The 19,379-nt window shown below is 38.3% G+C and overlaps 1 protein-coding gene across 3 annotated transcripts; it reads left to right on the top strand.

Moving 5' to 3' along the window:
• Positions 1-18: 18 nt before the first annotated feature.
• On the top strand, positions 19-10,903 carry LOC148363764 (protein FAM72A). 3 transcript variants are annotated; one of them, XM_088337795.1, is made up of 6 exons: positions 1,246-1,275; positions 1,392-1,455; positions 1,521-1,722; positions 3,921-3,998; positions 5,424-5,548; positions 9,031-10,903. In XM_088337795.1, the coding sequence occupies exons 3-6, from the start codon at positions 1,547-1,549 to the stop codon at positions 9,123-9,125; spliced, it is 474 nt and encodes a 157-aa protein (XP_088193921.1). In that variant the 5' UTR covers positions 1,246-1,275; positions 1,392-1,455; positions 1,521-1,546; the 3' UTR covers positions 9,126-10,903. The 3 variants fall into 3 exon arrangements, with proteins under 3 accessions (XP_088193923.1, XP_088193920.1, XP_088193921.1); XM_088337797.1 differs by lacking the exons at positions 1,246-1,275; positions 1,392-1,455 and adding an exon at positions 19-190; XM_088337794.1 differs by lacking the exon at positions 1,392-1,455 and having other exon boundaries at positions 1,181-1,275.
• Positions 10,904-19,379: the final 8,476 nt, after the last annotated feature.

The raw sequence follows: 19,379 nt of genomic DNA, 5'->3' as shown, positions 1-19,379 counted from the left end.
CCCTTTTGCTACCTTTTAAAATGGGCGATAACTTGTCAGTTGGAGCACCAGAAACGTCCTCTCGCCTTCTTGGTCCCGCCTGAAGTGATCTGCAAGCCCGCCCCACATGAAGAAGTGAGGGAGGGGGGCTGGATCTTCCTGGATGCGGGACTCCAAAGGGCTTTTTGTGATTCACTTAAAGAAACAAAAGGTTTTGTAATGTTTTGAATGTTCGAGTTTCCATATTGAAACGTGGTATTCGTTTTTCCAGGCGTTAATACTTTTATAACGGTATTTTCTTTTATTTTTTTAAGTATCCATGACAGCGAACTAAAAACGGAAGTAGTCAAAAGCGTCACCACGCGAAAAACATTCTGTGCTTTATTTTATGTCTTAGTTCGTTTGAGTGGGAAAATGCATCGCCAATTTAGTTCAATCTAGTCATAAATTAACTTACGGAGTTGGGATCATTGTTTAACCTTTTTAGAAACTACTTTTGAAAGTTTTTTTGTCCGCTAACCAAACCCGGAAGTAATCAAACGTCATCTCGTGGCGAAAAGAAATATTATTTCTCATATCTTTTTGTTTATTTAAGTGCAAATTTGCAACCCTGCCTCGGTTTTAGTATGAAAGAAATGAATGCACGGACATGAGATTACTTTTCAAACAATATTTTGAAGTTTGCCTGACATCCAACTAAAACCGGAAGTAGTCACCGAGGGACGAATAACTCTTTCCTTTAACCTTCAGCAACAATTAAACTCAAAACAGTGGTCTATAATAAGTCAACTAAATCTAATATGTTGTAGTATTTTATATTTTGGGTTTGAAAAAACAAAACAAAAACGTTGTCCACTGATGAACGCAGCACCGCCCATTTTAATAACGTTAGGGACAGGTTTTACACTGCAATTGGCTTATCAAAATGACTGACGTGTTATAAAACCAATTGGCATTCACAAGCGCTGGAGCTAGATAACGACCACAGCTTAATCTATGCATATTATTTTTCGTCGTGTATTTTTTTTCAAGCACGTTTGAATAAACATAATATTACAAAATAAACAAATACCCCAAAATGGAAAAAAGGTTTATATTAACCAATTCAATTTCAGCATGACGAGAAGCCTGGCCAATCGTACGCGCCTTTGTAGCATTTGTCCAATCAGCGTCGAGCCTGCTTTTTATTCAAAGATTGTTTCCGGAAGTGGGTCGAACTGTCAGGAAGTTGTAAACAAACCTGACGGCTATTTGTTTAGCATTTGACGACAGCTGTATGGACGCGGAGCTGCGAGCGTAAGAAAATCGTATTCGACGCTTGATTTTAATATTAAACTTACCGGTATCTTTTTATGAAGTCAATTTATTAAGTTTTCACACACTCACGCAATATTGCGCTTATCTTTAACCAGAAAAGCTATCCACAAAAAGCTAACATTAGCTGCGGTTTCTCGACCGTGGCCTGGGAACTGAATGGTAAATAAACACACCCTCATCAATAAACTCAAGAGAAACCCTCTCGATTCGTTTTTCCTTTTCAGCCTGCAAAGTCGAGGTGTTGATTTCCATGCAGAATCGACGCAGGACGACCATGTCCACGTCCAACCCCAGCTTTAAAAACAAGTGCGTTGCCCAGGTCAACTGCATCTTTTGTGATCATGTGTTGTGCACCAGGGGCATGAAAGTCGTGCTTCTTGCAGACACAGAGGTTCAGCTCTATTCCACGGATATACCTCCAAACAAGTACGTGCTATTCTAGTCAAGTCACTTTGATTTGTAATGCCCAGGGGTTCCTTTCGGTGAGAGCCACGCCATATCTATTAAGACAGAATTAAGTCAAGTCATTTTTATTTGTATAGCCCTTAATCACAAATAGTCTCAAAGGGCTTCACAAGTTATTACATATAAGACGTTTAGGTTATTCGTATGCTATAGAGTAGAAGTGAGTTTTAAGCTTAGATTTAAACATTTCCACTGAGGTTGCAGATCGGATCTCAGGGGGAAGACCATTCCACAACACCGGTGCCCGGATGGAGAACGCTCTCGAACCAGCGGAACACTTCTTGGCTTCGGGCCGGGACATAGGGGGAAATCAGATCTGAAAAGATATGAGGGGGAAAGTCCATGTATGATTTTGTTTAGTAATAGGAGAACCTTAAAATCACATCTTAGGCTAACAGGGAGCCAATGCAGGTTAGCCAAAATTGGGGTGATGTGATCGTACTTTTTTGTCCTTGTTAAAAGCCTCGCTGCAGCATTTTGTACCAGCTGAAGACTTGAGTCTGGTCATCGGAAGACCGGAAGAATTAAACCAAGTTGCCCAACTTGATCTCTAAACAGGCTAATTCTTCCAGGCGTTTATTCCAGTATGTGACGTTTGTTGATTTGATGAAATATTTGAAATATTAATCATGCCAAACACTGCGCCCCATATCAATAAATATACAGTTTAAAATGTGCTTTCCTCCAGCAGAAGGTTGAGGTTTTTTTGACAAGCAGTTGTCACAAATAATGGTTTCAAAACAAGGTGTTAGCAGAGTTCATTATAAAAATGTCACTAAATACTGCAACCGAGAAGGATACGGTATTGTATTTATATTCAACTATGTGACATAGTGACAATTTACTAAGTGAGTGGTCCTCCATTCTGTTTTATTTATCTATCTACCCTAGTGATATCCCTCGAAAGGGGTGACCGACAGCAAAACAAACACATACACAAAAACAAAGAAAAGGAAAAAGTAGCAAAAAACACACACGAAAATTGACCATGGAACCCTACTATATTCTTATTACAGTGTGTATTTTATGCAGCACTATTTAAATACTCTATATCAACGCATTATATTGGGTATTTCTGTATTCTATTTCTTTTATTTTATTTTGATTTTATTTTCAACACAAGGATACTGCTGGAAGTGTCAATCTCTCTACGAGGATGAATAAAGTATCTATTTATCGATCAAACAGGTGCCCTGCCCATCCCTTAGAACGCGTCCAAATAATTTTGTTTTCTAGATGAAAATATTCAACATGTTTTAAATCTGTAAATATTCCTCATAAAAGTCTTAATTTATTGATCATTCGTCTGGTTTTCACATCTTGCGCGAACTATATGTTTAAAATGATATCCAAGAAATGGTAGTAGAAGACACATGTAAAACGGACATGTGTATTCTGTTGCATATAATTAGCAGGAAGACATGTAAGAATCCTTATGATGTTTATTCTTATCAACCTTGAAAGTAGAAAAGCATCGCAGCACTCCTGCTGCTAGTGGTAGAAACACAGTGTTCTACTTACGGCCAAAATACATTAGAAAAGTAAATTTGATCTGTGCTCATGAAAAGAGCTACACTTGGCTTGCAAGCCATATGTTCCTGACTCCTGGTATAGCCGTTGATCACAGTTACTTACATGTTACATTCTAAAGGCTACAGATGATGACATGCATCAGGTCCAGGTGATGGTCCGCGAACCCAGAATCTATGTAATGTTAAGGCAACCATCTGCTTATCGGGGGCATTAGGAATTCAGTGACTTGCTCAAGGACACTTCGACATATAATATGGGAAGCAGGGAATCGAACCTTCGACCTCTTGATCACCTGAGCTACTGCCACTCAAATTTTGGCAAAATATCATACTACACATTAGCTTAGGAGGTAGAGCGCTCGTCTTGGGATCATATGTCGAAGTGTCCTTGAGCAAGACACTGAATCCCTAATTCCCTCAATAAGCAGGTAGGCGCCTTGCATGGCTGACTCCCTATTGGTGTGTGAGTGTGTGTGTGAATGGGTAAATGTGAAGCACATTGTAAAGTGTTTTGGGAGGTCTTCATTGACTTTAAAAGTGCTATATAAATGCGGACATTTACAAATTAAATTGAAGTTTATTTTCTGGATGAAGACCTCTAAACCTTGCTTTTGTTTTACCCGACAGAACCGTTGATTTTGTGGCAAGTTGCTACTCGACCGACAGCTGCAAGTGCAAATTGAGAGATATTGCATGTCTCAAGTGGTACGTGCAAGTGACATTTTTAATATAACCCCCAGTGTATCCGCTTCGACACGTGCAGTAAGTTTACTGAGACAAAAGAACTATCGAAGTAATAAATGAGTGGGTTTGCGTGTCAAGTTTTCCTTACATGAATGAATGAATAAATGAATGAATGAAAACTTTATTTCAAACATTAAAATAAAAACAGGACATAAACGATGTCTCAACAACAAAATAATGTTAACATAACATGTTCAAAAAGGGGTCGTAAGAAGCAGACGCTTATTTTCCCTACCCCTTCATCTTCCCTATTAAATACATTTTACAGATAGCTCCTCTTGTGTCTAATATAACAAAATATCACAGATATTACATATTACATAGGTCAGATATCAATAAATATAATAACAACAGTCACATATTTTATACACTAATCTTCATAGTACCCATCCCTCAACGTTATAATCCTACTAGTCACTAAATATCAATGTGACACCAATGATAACAACGATAGCAATAATAACAGTTATGATATAATAATAGTAACAATAACAACAAAGTTAACCATAGTTGTAAACGCACTATTCCCAATCTCTCGTATCACTCATACCCCATTTTCTTCATCTCTGTATTCCGCCAGTAATGTTTTTTTGTATTTAAATTTGAACAAGTGAAGAGTTGGACATTGTTTGATCTCGTAAATTGTTCCAAAGTTTGACTCCACACACAGAGACACACATACTTTTCCTGGTGGTTCTCACCTTTGGGATTATGAATTTACTACAGCCCTTAATTTATGATTTCCCTCTTTCCGAATGAATAACTTATGGATGTTTTCTGGCACTATGTTTTTGTTGACCTTATATAGTAGTTGTGCAGTGAGAAATTTTACTAAATCATCCACTTTTAATAATTTGGACTGCAGGAATAAAATATTAGTATGATCTCGGTATCCTACCCTGTGTATGGTTCTAATTGCACGTTTTTGGAGGATAAAAAGGAGCTGTAGTGAACTTTTGTCATTATTGCCCCAGTCTTCTGCATGATATGTTAAGTATGGCAGAACTAGAGAACAATAGAATAAATACAATGCATTATAGTTTAAAATGAATTTGGCTTTTTTAATTATTGAAATGCTTTTAGATACTTAAGTTTGTATGTGTCTGATGTGTTTTCCAGCTTAATTTATTGTCTATTATCACCCCTAAAACTTCATTTCTGATACAGTGTCCATTGCAGCACCATTTTAAATTTTTTTCAAATGCAGGATTTTCTTTTAAGTGAGAGCAAATTCAAACGATTAAGCACCCCGTTTCGATTGCAACCTTTCTCCTCGGTTGTTGTCATGTCCGAGTTGAAAACAAACCTCAGGAGCGGAGTCCGCACTTTCCACTCATGTGAATCGAAAACCGCTGAGTCGCATTTGTGCTTTGTTTTCCGGCGCAGCGGCAACGTTGTGGGCTATCACGTGGTGGCCCCCTGCAAACCGTGCCTGCTCTCCTGCAACAACGGACACTTCTGGATGTTCAACTGTGATGCAGTTTCTACTCTCAACAGGCTGGATTCAACAGGTCCCTTCAAACACTAACACTAGTGATGTTGTTTCCATTGTTAAACGGTTTTAGCTGAAGAATGAATAAAATCAATTAAGAATAAAATACAAAGAACTATAGAGTAGGGCTGCATGATAAACCGAAATCTTATCGATATTGCGATGTGACGTACTGCGATTGTGTAATCGCAAGACACTGCATTTTTTTTAAGTCAAGTCCTGTTTATTTATTTGGCCCTTAATCACATAGAGTCTCAAAGGGCTGCACAGACCACAGATTATTGCAAACCAAAGACTATTATGACACCATCCCCTGATCTAAAACCTACATGAGGGCAAGGAAAAACCTCAAGTCAAGTCATGTTTATTTGTTTGGCCCTTAATCACAAAGAGTCTCAAAGGGCTGCACAGACCACAGACTATTATGACAGCATCCTCTGATCTAAAACCTACATGATGGCAAGGAAAAACTCAAAAACCTCAACATGAGACAAATGAAGAAACCTTGAGAAGGGACGGCATGTGAGGCCAGGATGACCATGCTGCAACGTATGTTGCAATAACAAATAATACACAGATATTGTCAACATAAAATATAGGTTATTCATATGCTAAAGAATAGAAGTGTGTTTTAAGCTTAGATATAAACATTTCCACTGAAGTTTGCAGATCGAATCTCAGGGGGAAGAGCATTCCACAGCACTGGGGCCCGAATGGAGAACGCTCTTGAATTCTTTTTCAAGATTAATAGATAGCCACCCTAACAAAGCTCCCGTTCTGGTGAAGTTCACCTAAAATCCCAATCCAAGACGTACTCCAAGTAAATTGAATGCTGTCCTTGAACCGTTTGGAGAATCTGGACGGTTTTGGTCTCTTTTAAAAGTGAACACTGAAGTTTTGTCCCCAACTGAAATAATCACTACTAACATTGAGTAATCTAATTTGGAACACACTGAAATAGAAGGTTTTTATTCTTGCCTAATGCAGATGAGTGTAGCATGGGCATCCTAGATGGAAAACAGGTGGGACGTTAGCATTCAGCCTTACCTGGTCCCAGGTCAAAATTGATTACAATCAGAAAAAAACTAACCATTAGTATTTTACACATATTTCTAAGGGTATGTCTAGGTGTTGCCAAAAGTGGCTTCTCAACAGTCTGACAGTATCTGTATTTGTTCTTACAACATCCATTGCAGCCTGGTCATCTTAGAAAGGGGATTACCTCACTCACCTCACGTGCAGTCCCTTCTCATCTCATCTCATTAGCTACACCGCTTATCCTCAGTAGGGTCGCGGGGGTGCTGGAGCCCATCCCAGCAATCATCGGGCAGTGGGCAGGGGACACCCTGAACTGGTTGCCAGCCAATCGCAGGGCACACGGGGACAGACAACTCACTCGCTCATTCACACCTAGGGACAATTTGGACCGGTCAATTCACCTGAAATGCATGTTTTTGGAATGTGGGAGGAAACCGGAGTGCCCGGAGGAAACCCACGCAAGCACGGGGAGAACATACAAACTCCGCACAGGAAGTCTGGAGCTGGATTTAACCCCAGCAGGAGGTTCCCAAGAAATGAACTGTGCTGCACATGCGCTATCCACTGCGCCGCCGTGCTGCCCCAGTCCCTTCTCAAGGTTTCTTAATTTTCCTCATGCTGAGGTTTCCCTTGCTCTCATGTAGGTTTTAGATCAGGGGATGGTGTCATAGTAGTCTATGGTTTGCAATGATCTGTCGTCTGTGCAGCCTTTTGAGACTCTTTGTGATTAAGGGCTATACAAATAAACATGACTTGACTCGACAGCCCTGTCACTAGCAGTGTTCCCTCTAAGCTGCGCGCGTGCGCAATTGCGCACTGCTCACACATTCTCAGCGCACAAGAAAATCAAGCCAGCGCACAAGGGTCCTAAATGGCTCTTCAGGTTGTTTTTGCTTCTTTAATCCCAACATGACCAAATATTTTGTAAAATTATGCACAAAATGACTTAAAGGAAGGGGGGAATGGAACAAAAAAGAAAAAAAATACCAAAATGAAAAAGTAGTGAAAAGCTGAGAAAAAAGGAAGAGAAAAAAAGAAGGAAAAATTTAGAAAAAAAGAAAAGAAAGAAATGTAGGAAAAAAGTAAATAGAGAATAAAAATAAAAAAGTAACAGCTCGGAAAAAATAAACACAATGAGATTTTTTTAAAGGAATTAAAAAAAAAAGTAGAAAAAAACACGGGGAAAAAAAGAAGAAAAAGCTTGTGTTGCATTCAAATAATTTCCCATTATATCAAGTGAATCTTGTTGCCAACATTGTACTTCCACTAAAAAAATGTGATTAAGTACAGTTCTGTACAAGCGACTAAATAAGGCTCCCAAAATGTTAATATTATGCGACAAAATATATCAGGAAATAAAAGAAATGGATATCTTGTGAAATAATTGTAAGAACAAATGACGTTTGTAGGCCCTAAAATCTTTGCAATAATACACGAGTCAATTTATTCAAAAGATAAAAATAATTTTGCATTGCCGGAAACTCAGCAAAATGTAAGTTGATGTCAAGTTTTGGACATGTTTGATAATGACTTAGTTGCCACACTTGGGATTGCTGTTGCTCACTGTTGTTTCAAGCGTTGCTCACCAACTTTGTATGAACGCTCAGACCCCTGGAAAATTACAGGGAACATTGGTCACTAGTACAACCCCTGGATGCGTATGTGGGATCAAAAATTACCGCATGGGTTGTTTGTTGTTGTCAAAATTTTTAAACATTAAAAAATATGGTAATATTGTCATATTCCAGGTATTCCTCATAAAATGTTTATATGAGATGATTCCATCAGTATTTTTTATTACCGCACTTGGGTGTCAACAATTTTTCAAGATTGTCTGCTCCTCCAATCCGGTCCTAGTCAGTGAGCTCCCACAGAAGCACATCAAAGGAGGAGTCGTAATAAACAGCATATTTCTACAGTCACTTTGTCATTGACGCTGTTATTTTGATAGGGAGTCTGTAAATGTTGTGTTTGGTTCAGCCAATCAGCCACAGTGATGTTGTGTCATGTGTGTGGCGACACTCTGCATTGATTCAGAAAGGACAGAAGCATTTTCTGAACCATTTACTGGTACAGTGTGAACATTAGCAGTGTATAATTTATTAATCTCCCATCGCCGTATCCCCCTTCTGCATCCACCTGCTTCTCTACTATACCATCTCAAGTCTCGTCACACCAAAATTAAAATACAATGAATTTATTTCTTTGCATTTCAATTTCATGTTTATTTATCAAGCTGTTTAATTTTGTAATAAATACCAACTTTATATTGGTTTGGAACTCATCAGCTAATTAGCATAGGGTTTTACCCCTTCTATACAGCAATTTCACTTTGCAATCCCCTTCCTCGGAACAAAGTGATGTCATATCATCGAGGTCTACTGTACTAGATTTTGCCTTACTTTCTGTGTGGAAATGAGGGCCCCGCCCCTAGATTACTCGAACCTTCTTCCACGTTTCCAGGTCTCAATTTGCTCCTGTGGGGAGATCTGCCCGAATTGGACGACAGCGAAAACGAGGAGCCACGAAGTCCGTCAGCGCAAGAGTGCGTCAGGTAGATCAGGGACACGGATGTTCCCTAAGGTGGAGAAAAAGCTCAACCTCGGAGTGTCATTGAACTCGGACTTAAAGGTACCCTTTCGTTTCGGCTCCAACCAGGAATTTTTACAACCCGAAACAATTTGTGAAAGTCAGAGTGCTGTTCTATTTGCATCCTGTAGGGGGCAGTAAAAGCAAGTGAAAATGAGACACTGAAGCAGTGTTTCTTAATAATAATAATAATAATAATAATATCCTTTGTATTGTCATTCTTTGTAACAATGTACACAGAACGAAATGTCGATACACCTGACCCGTTGTAGCGAGTCGATGCAGCCGCAGCCAACAGAGGGCGCCGCCATTATACCAATTAGGTATGTCTCGGCCGAGGCGCGAACCAGCGACCTCCCAGTCTCAAAGCGGGCACACTACCATCTAGGCTAAGCTGGTGTGCTGTGAAAAAAAGTGTCCAAAAAGAAGAAAAATAATTAATATTATTAATAAAGGTGCTGTCTTTCTTTATTTTACCAATGTAATTGCTCATCAAGTACTCTAAGTAAGTAATTCAAATGACTAATATTGTTTGACGATGATGTTTCCACGTGCACCAAAAATAATACAATATTCAACTGACAAATATTTTTGTTATTGAGATTTTTATTTATGCATTTTTTACTACAAATAGAAGTGAAAATATCGTAATTCTTTGAAGTGAAGTGTTTTTCATAATTTCAAAGAAGGGTTTTTTTAATCTTATTTTACAAGAAACAAAGGTAACATTAATTATTCTTTTAATTTATCTTTTTTGACATGTGTTATTTTATTTGTATTTAAAATTAGTAAAATGTTGTCAATGAATGACTAAAAAAGGAACGTTTAGCATTTTGAAATTAATCTAACTTAATGTGAATTTTTATTTTCATTCTTCAAGATTAACTCGGTAAAAAGGTGTGCCGTAGCTCAGAAAAGTGACAGTGTGTCAGAAAATATTGATTTAAATAATTCACAAAAATGATAAAGCTATCATATAAATGTGCACTTTTTTAAAATACTAATAAGAAATAAAAACAAAAAAAAGGCTTAGCAGAAAAAAGAGGCAAAAAAAAGCACAGTTTAGTCTCTTTTAATCTCCGTACCGTAGTTTGTATTCTTACTTGTGCTTTTTAGCGAACATTTTTTGTTTGACCTACAAAAAAACGGCGACATTTAGTGGTGGATTAGTACACACTGTCTCTTTAAAAAACAAGCCTATGCTATGTAAATTGCACGGATCATCAGCAGGCTTGGCTCCCGATCCAAACAACTCAGTTATAAATCATTTCAAAACATTTCCTGTGCTATTCATTTGACTCTGTGACACCACATGTGTGTGATTTAACACAGCGACCTTAAAGGGCCAGTGATTAAGTGAGATATTAGAGATGATGTGTTGGATGCCGTTACACTGCCTCAACTGTTTATTAAGCATGTTTGATTTTTGTTGTTATGTTTGTTCTGCAAATGATCTGCGTGACGGTGAAACTTCATTGATGGACAAATAACATTTTGAAAATATGTATTCATCATCCAGTAGAATTGAATGGCCTAACAAAATTAAGTTCAATGATTTCTAAATTTGTCAAACGAAACGATAATCCGAAATAGAGAGAAGTATTTCAAATGTGTATGAGATGTGCATCCTTTTTTGACTCACTCAACTGGAAATAATATTATGGAATTGCACTCAAACTGGTTTGCGAAACGGATATTTTGTTTTGTATGGTTGTTAAGTTATTAATAAAGTTTTTTAAGTGGACAATGACGTGTATTCATCCATCCTCACTTGATGAATGGTCAAATATTTGGGGTCGGATGATAGGGGAACTAAATCATTTTTATAGAGCAAAAATGTAAATGAATACCTCGGTACTCGAACGGCTAAACAAACAAATCGGTATTTGACCAAACAATTGAAGTATTTTTTTCTTTGGTATTCGAAAAAACGAAACTGTAACAAACTTGAACGCGAGACCAAGCAAGATTTGTGGCCCTGTCGGCTAGCGTCATTTGGTAGGGACAGGCGGATCGATCCAAAAAGCGAGTTTATGCCTGGATGTGTGACTGACAGGCACACTTTTGCTTCTCTCGCTGCTGCATCCTGCCTGCCAGGCAAAGAAGAAGGCTAAATCGACGTGCCCGCCCCTACCAGAAGCTAAAAAATGACAGGGGCAAACAGGAAGCACAACGCAGACTACAGAAAAACACAATGCCAGATGTAATTTGTAAGGAAAAAAAATGGTCGGCTACTATGGCAACACCACATGTTTACATAAACACATGTAAAAATGTTTAAATAAACCTGCAACCAAAAACATGAACATGGACAATCGACACTTTTTTGCACGACTGACAATATCTTCAAAACATTGGGCAACAAAAGATATTTTAGTTTTCTACTGAACATTGTTTTACAGTACAGTGGAACCTCGGTTTTCGAACGCCTCTCAGTTCGAACAAATAGGAGTCCGACCAAAAATTTCGAGAAATTCTTGCTTCGCTGTTCGGTCAAAAAATCGGAGTCGGAACGCCGGTAATGCGTGAGTGCGTACGCTAGGGTGCGATGCTGAGCGGCGTACGGGTGTAGATCGCTCTTTTCTTGACCAACTGTCCTTCGTTTTGCTTTCGCTATTAATATAGGTGTACGAAGTGTTTTAGCCCCTAATTATGCCTCCGAAGAAAGGCAGTGCAGGCAGCAAAGTTGCTACAGGTAAAAAAAGAAAAGTAGTGTGTACAACTACTCCACCTGCGCCTTCTGCTGACCACCACAAAGGTAAGAAATCCTATTCATAATTCTTTTCTTTATCCTTTATTTTATTTTTACACGTTCATGTTCGCGTAATCTCTCGTACGGAAGATTATAATAACGCGAATGTACGATTAGCCTGGGTTAGCTTCATAATTACGTTATACATTCAAGTAAAACATTCTGGGTGTTGGAACGGAGCCCAACATTCATGGTGTTGGAACGGAGCCCCCTTTCCAATGAACTGCTCACCACCTGTTGTGGAGACCCGGGTGCTAAATGTCTTGTAAACGACCTGATTTTTATTTATTTTTTACGCGTTCATGTTAGCGTCATCTTTCGATGGAAGATTACGCTAACGCGAACGTACGATTAGCCTGGGTTAGCTTCATGTTTACGTTAAACATTCAAGATAAAACATTCAGGGTGTTGGAACAGATTAAAACTATTTACATTATTTTTGAACGGATTATGGTCGAGAACCGAGGTTCCACTGTACTATTATTTCTTTCTTTAGTTTGACTCTCTTGGCTTTGGTCCTGGAACTGTTGTAATAAAAATATTAACATTTATTTCTTTATGCTGTTAAAATTTGAAATTTAAAAAAGTATGGGTATAGGGTCGATTGTGCCATCTATTTACTTGGATTGGATCATATAAAGTTGGGGCGGCAGTAGCTCAGGAGGTAGAGCGCTCGTCTTGGGATCAAAGGATCCCAGTTCGAATCCCAGCTTGTCCATGTTACATGTCGAAGTGTCCTTGGGTAAGACACTGAACACCTAATACCCCCAATAAGCAGGTTAGCTTCTTACATGGCTGCAATACAAGGCTGCTATTGGGAAATGTGAAGCACACTGTAAAGCGCTTTGGGAAGTCATTGACTTGAAAAGCGCTATATAAATGCAGATCATTTCATATAAAAAAACAATATCACCCACCCGTATCATTTGTCTTGACAACACATGCTGAAACTTTATTGTGATTTAGTGTGTTTTCTTTCCTTTTTTTACGTTAAAACGTGTCCCAAGAAAGTTCTTGATAACGAGGAAGAAAAAAGAAGAGTGATAACGACCTTAGAGTTAAAAGTATAATGTGTGATATATTGTGCCTCCTAGTGGTATGAAAAAACTTTCATTTGGTTAAAAAAACTGCTTTGAATACTAGACAAAACACATGCTGGCCTAGAGAAGGATGGGCGCCACCAGGCTGTACTTGCCCAAGACACACCACAGGGAATGGTGCCCCTACCACCTTAGTAGTTAAGGCATCCTACCGACTAACTTAGGTATCACGAAAAGTTTAAATCAACGTTCTACTTCCCTCTTGTGGCAAGAATATAGTATTACATCTAATAATATAAAAAATTGCAGTACCTGTACTATTACAAAAATATATCAAAAAATTAATTTTAATGCACACGTCAAAATGTTTTTTCAATCAGATTCTTATAAAAAACTATAAAATAAATGAATGTCGTCGTTTGCAATAGACTGCAATGTGTTTTTAGTTCTTATTCGAGCAAATTTTTCAGAAGATATACTTTAAAGTAGAATTTTCTCAGTTGCACCGTGGTTTACGTTTTTCACAATGTAAAAAAAAAACCCCAAAAAACTATAAAAAGTATCACATCAGCTTTCATTTAGTTTACTGTAAATAAAAACGCGCTGTTTCCTCACCTTGTTTTTTAATTCTAAAATTAAAAACCCCTTACATGCCACAGAAATGCATCATCTATCTTTAATTTAATTCATTTATTTAGCAAAGTTTATTTTGGTAATATCACCTTTTGAATCACCCTCAAATCAATATTTTTGTGTTAATGTATTGGGAATAAAATAAGAAATTAAAGATAAAAATTGAATCCATGGTATTATTTATAAATGTGTCAAGTAGTTGTGAATGAGGAAATATTCTTTGCCGCTAGATGACGTCCTTACACCGTGAATGTTTTCACGCAGAGGCCTCGCAGGAGTGGCGGGACTCGGATCCAAATAAATCATACAAATCTGTATTTTAATCACCTTAAATAAAACAATGTCACAACATTTATCATTTAACAATAGTATACTCCGTTTATTTGTAAATATTTTCAATCACGCTGTTATTAAAATAATGACAATTGGGCTCAGAGACCGTTTCTTCTTTAGGGTTATTGATAGACATGGAAAATATAGAAAAAATATATTCAAATTGTATCTCTTTACTCGTATTTTGGAATTATGCTGCTGCTAATGTTTTCTTTATTGTACTATTGTTTTGATAAGCTTACATTTTAGGCCAATCTCTTACTTATTTGTCCTAATATTTGAATATAAATCCTATTTTTCCTCTTTTAAGTCGTTAATTCCATCTTTACCATGGAGTTCTGCATCTAATCTCCTTGAAATTAGTGTTCCCTCAGTGGTCGTCAATAACAATAATATTACAAAACCATCAAGCAAAAAGAAACAATGAGTAGAATTGTGAAACGCAAAAGACGTAGACATAGAAAATGATAAAAAAGTTGTAGATAGATAAGAAGTGGTAGAAGTAAGAGAAGAAGATGAAAGAGAAAAAGATCAACCATAATTCAATATAAAGTGGTAGAAGAAGATACAATTATTAGAAGAAAAAGGGGAGAAATGTCAAGGGAGTAGTAGAATTAATCAAAAAAAGGAAGAGGTACAAGAGAAAGAAGAAAAAGAAAGAAGAAAAAAACTTAGATGATGAACAGAGGAAATGGTAAAAGCAAAGAAAACAAGAAAAACAAGTAAGAGGATAAGAAGGAAAAGAATGTAATTTTAAAAAAGCATCAAGAGGTAAAAGAAGGATACAGTTTTAGAAGAAAAAAAGAAGGGAGGGTAGTCGAAGGAGTCGCAGAATTAGCCGATGAAAAGAAGGAAGGAAGAAAGAAGAAAATAACCTAGCTGAAGAAGAGAAGAAAAAAGAAGAAAAATGAAAGTAAGCAGTGAAAGAAGAGATGAGAAAAAAGAGAAGGTAAATTTTAAAAAAGCATTAAGAGGTACAAGATAAAACTATTACAAGAAAAAAGAAGTTGAACGAATAGCAGAATTAGCCAAAGAAAAAGAGGAAGAAGTACAAGAGCAAGAATAAAAGAGAAAGAAGAAGAAAACAACTTAGATGAAGAACAGAGGAAATGGTAGAAGCAAATAAAATAAGAAAATAATAAGTAAAATGAAAGAAGTAAGAGGATAAGGAGAAAGAGAAGTTAAATTAAAAAACATTAAGAGGTAGAAAAAGATAAAACTATAAGTGGTAAAAAACACGTATAAGCTGTAGAAGAAGAAACAAAATCGGGAAATGTAAAAGGCTAAAGTTCCTTCCTTTCCGTCATCGGTATTAAAGGCGTAATTACGATTGCTTCCATCCGGGTCTGGCCGTCAAATCAGAGGTCACCTTGACCATAAGAGAATATTTCATCCAAGAAACACAAGAGGGTTCATAAAAAGCAGGCAGTCTATCTTGGCCATCTCCAGATAATAGAACTAAAAGGGCCTAATGTCTGCCACGGCCTGATTATGCATATTAATCACACCTCAAAAATCTTTTCACAACGGGTGAGGAGGCCAAATGCTAATAAAGGCTCCCATTTACTCCCTTTGGGGACGCACTTCATCAGGGAGAGTCTTTTAAATCAGGCATCAGGGAGATTTTTAAGACCGGGGAAATGAGGCGGCATTGGCTGAGGCATGCGGCGAAGATCTATCCACGCTAAACTTCCAACCAGCTTCTTGAATTTTTCTTTTTTTCGTGTGTTTTCTGTTCTTCTAGCTATCGATACAGTCTCAAATCCGATACCTCAACAATACGTGAGGGTTGAAGAAAAAGTACTAAGCCTATCCGATTTTTCTTATATCGTCGCTGACAATCGATTAATAAAAGACAAGGAGACAGTTTAGCCAATCAGAATGCAGAACACAACGCAGTATGCGAAATTGAAAAGTGAATGGTGTTATCGCGAGGGAACACTGTATTTAAAGGCAGGGAATCTGAGTTGGCCATGCGGGACAGTTCGATCTACACAACACTTCAAACACGCTTTTTTTCTGTCATGGTTTGGTGCCTCCATCCCCTCTTTTCTCCAAAATATGAGAGCATTACCCCTTTTTCCAATCCCTCCCACTTTTCCTCTTCCCAGGTGATTCCAAATAGACAATTATCCAATTCTTCTAGAAATACTCTGGGCTCCCACCTCACATAGCTTACTCCTTTGATTCCTGTAGACTTTTACTTTCCCCAAAAACAGGTTTCTCCTCCTGGGACTTCCTTCTTCAATTCCCTCCTTGTTACAAGTTCACCTACGCCAAGAGCTGCCATTTCAACCACCTTCTTCAGTTCCCTCTTTGTCCCATGGTCGTCCATTCTTTCTTAAAGGTACATCTAAATCCCCCCCTCAAGACTTTTCTTCACCCCAAGACCACTCTCTAGTTTTCTCTGCAAACCTCCCTCCCAGGATCTCCTCCTCAGCAGTTCCACACCCCTTATTTTGCCAGTAAAAGTTTTTTTGTTGCTGTTAAATAAGCGCTCAGGACAACAGCGCAGTGGTCAGCGCGTGTGCGGCACAGTTCTGAAGTCATGAGATCGAGCCTTCCTGTGTGGAGTTTGCATGTTCTTCCCGTGGGTTTCCTCCGGGCACTTCAGCGTCCTCCCACATTCCAAAAACATGCATGTTGGGTCAATTGGCCTGTCCAAATTGTCCCTAGGTGTGAATGAGCGAGTGAGTCATCTGTCTCTGTGTGCCCTGCGAGTGGCTAGCAAGCAGTTCAGGGTGTCCCCTGCCCACTGCCTGTAGATAGCTGGGACGGGCTCCAGCACCCCCGCGACCCTACTGAGGATAAGCGGTGCAGATAATGGATGGATGGATAAATAAACGCTCCTCCCTAGTAGGGTTTGTTCCCATTCCTTGTACTCCTCAGAAACCTCAGGGTGAAACTCAGAAACTCAGAAACCTCAGGATGAGTCAAGTCAAGTCATGTTTATTTGTGACGCCCTTAATCACAAAGAGTCTCAAAGAGCTGCACAGTTCACAGACTATTGCAAACTACAGACTATTAGGACACCATCCCCTTATCTAAAACCTACATGAGGGCAAATAATACACAGATATTGTCAATATATAATATAGGTTATTCATATGCTATTGAATAGAAGTGTGTATTAAGCTTAGATTGAAACATTTCCACTGAGGTTGCAGATCCAATCTCAGGGGGAAGAGCATTCCACAACACCGGGGCCCGAATGAAGAACACTCTTGAACCTGCGGATTTCTTCTTGGCTCTTGGCATCACTAGTAGACCAGCATTTTCTGAGGGAAAATATGAGGGAGCAAACCCATTTTCTAGGCATAAGCATTTGTTTAACAAATACAGGACCTGTATATAACTACAAATAACTACTGTACCATCAGTTCATAGGTGGGGAGACTCATTTTTTTTGCGTACAGTCCTTTTTTTGTTTTCTTGTTGAACTTCATTATTACCCAACCCCTGTAGAGCCTCTTTCCACGTTTGTAAACAAGTGTGTCGTATTGAAGCTGCGCGTGCATTGTTGAAGCAGAATGGCAGAATTCATGTCAGTTTATAGCAGCCCACTGACACAAAAAGATCCCAGATAGCAACAGCTCAAAATAGATGGCAACTTGATTTTTCTTTTGATTGGTGCTGGATTTCTTCCCTTTGAAAGTACTGGAAAAATTGGCCTTGAAAGTGCTTGAATTTGGCCATGGAAAAGGCGTACGATTCCTGTAAGGGGCCAAGTCGGGGACGGTTCTCTCCACGCAAAAACTTCAAACAGGCTTCTTCTTCTTCGTCTTCATTTCTTTTTTGTGTTCTGTTCTGATTACAGCAATGGATAAAAGTTGTTCCTATAGAGTAAACTAATGCGGAGGATGAGAGCGCTCTAATGAAGTCATGAGGGAACCGGAGGAAGCCCACATCCAATGCGTTCCCCCAAGGCCGGACTAACTTGAGGAGGGGGGCGCTTTCAAGAGGGGGGGGGGGGGGCTTGGCTTTTCTGCTGGAACTTCACAGGCCAACAGCAGTCGGCATCAAAGGTTCTTGTTGTCAACCCAAAGTCCGGTGAAGAATCCGAAGCGTGCACACCGGGGACCGGTTGCACAATTCTTTTGTTTTAACACCCCCTGAAAACCCCCTCCCCATGTAATCAAGCTCCATAATGACTTAATATGCAAACACTGCTTCGTCTCGCCCCTTAAAAGAAAAAAAATCTAATGTGCACCAATGTTTTCATGATTTTTCAAGCGTTCCTGTTAAATATTTTATATTTTTATTGGAATTATTTCATATTTGTATTTCATGTTTGTTTTTCATATTTAGGATCATAGATAATAATCAAGTCTGTTAACTTTTGTATCTCATAAATATACAGTGAAGGAAATAAGTATTGGAACACCCTGCTATTTTGCTATTTCTCCCACTTAGAAATCATGGAGGGGTCTGAAATTTTCATGGAAGGTGTATGTCCCCTGTGAGAGAGATAAACTCAAAAGAAAAATCCAGAAATCACAATGCATGATTTTTTAAGAATTAATTTGTGTGATACAGCTGCAAAGAAGTATTGGAACACCCAGCTATTGTGCTATTTCTCCCACTTAGAAATAAATCATGGTACATTTACTTGAGTACAATATTTGGCTATTCTATCCAACTCTGCCTGGCATCAGAATTGCTCATTTTTTTATCTACAAGTATTTATTGGAACGTGTACAAACAGCGCCCCTACCCACTCGTGGCCTGAAGAGGTACTCCAACAAGCATAGAACCACCAATACTTTCGAGATATTTTTCAAAAGAAAACTTTAAAATAAAACGTTTTCACGACTAGTACATTAAAATGGAGAGAGAGAGAGAGAGAGAGAGAGCTATATGAAGAGAGTGTGCTTTAAAGATAAATAGAATAAGTAAGAGAAATTTAGAGATTGACAAAGAAAGGAGAAAGGAAAACAAAGAAAACAGCAAATGAATGAAAGACAAAAAGAAAGAAAGAGATAGAGTACGAGCAGGAGAGATTTGGAGAATGATGGAGAAAGAAAAAGAAAGAAAACATGAGAAAGAAAGATAAAGAGATTTATAGAGAGAAAAATGCAGAGTAGGAGAGAAAGATAAAGAAAGAGAGAAAACAAGCCATAGAGGGAGAGATTCAAAGAGAAAAAAATATTGCAAAAAAGAGAGGGATAAATAAAGAGAAAAGGAGAAAATGAGGGAGTGAGAGAAATGGAGGAGAGAATAAGAGAGACACAGAAAGTAAAAGAAAGACAAAGAGAAAGAAAAAGACAGAGAGAGAGATAGAGACTACAAAATGGGAGTGGGGAGACACAAAGAGAGAATCACTAAAGGAGAAAGAGAAATTGAGAACGAGAGAGAAAAAGAGACAGAGATGAACACATAGATAAAGTGAGAATGAGAGAAAAAATGAGAAAAGAGAGAGCGAGACAAAGAAAGAGAGACAAAGAGGAAGAGAGAGAAAGCGAAGA

The sequence above is a fragment of the Urocampus carinirostris genome, chromosome 6 (assembly GCF_059441175.1).
Source record: "Urocampus carinirostris isolate Australia breed hairy pipefish chromosome 6, RoL_Ucar_1.0, whole genome shotgun sequence".
Taxonomy (NCBI): domain Eukaryota; kingdom Metazoa; phylum Chordata; class Actinopteri; order Syngnathiformes; family Syngnathidae; genus Urocampus; species Urocampus carinirostris.
Note: the sequence above shows the minus strand (reverse complement) of the source record. Positions and strands in the feature narration are given on the sequence as shown.

Bases quoted from the DNA above. Each gene is read 5' to 3' on its own strand.
- LOC148363764 (XM_088337797.1), top strand. From the start codon at position 1,547: ATGCAGAATCGACGCAGGACGACCATGTCCACGTCCAACCCCAGCTTT. The intron at 3,999-5,423 runs GTACGTGCAAGT...TTTCCGGCGCAG, and splicing joins GATATTGCATGTCTCAAGTG to CGGCAACGTTGTGGGCTATC. The intron at 5,549-9,030 runs GTCCCTTCAAAC...CCACGTTTCCAG, and splicing joins CAACAGGCTGGATTCAACAG to GTCTCAATTTGCTCCTGTGG.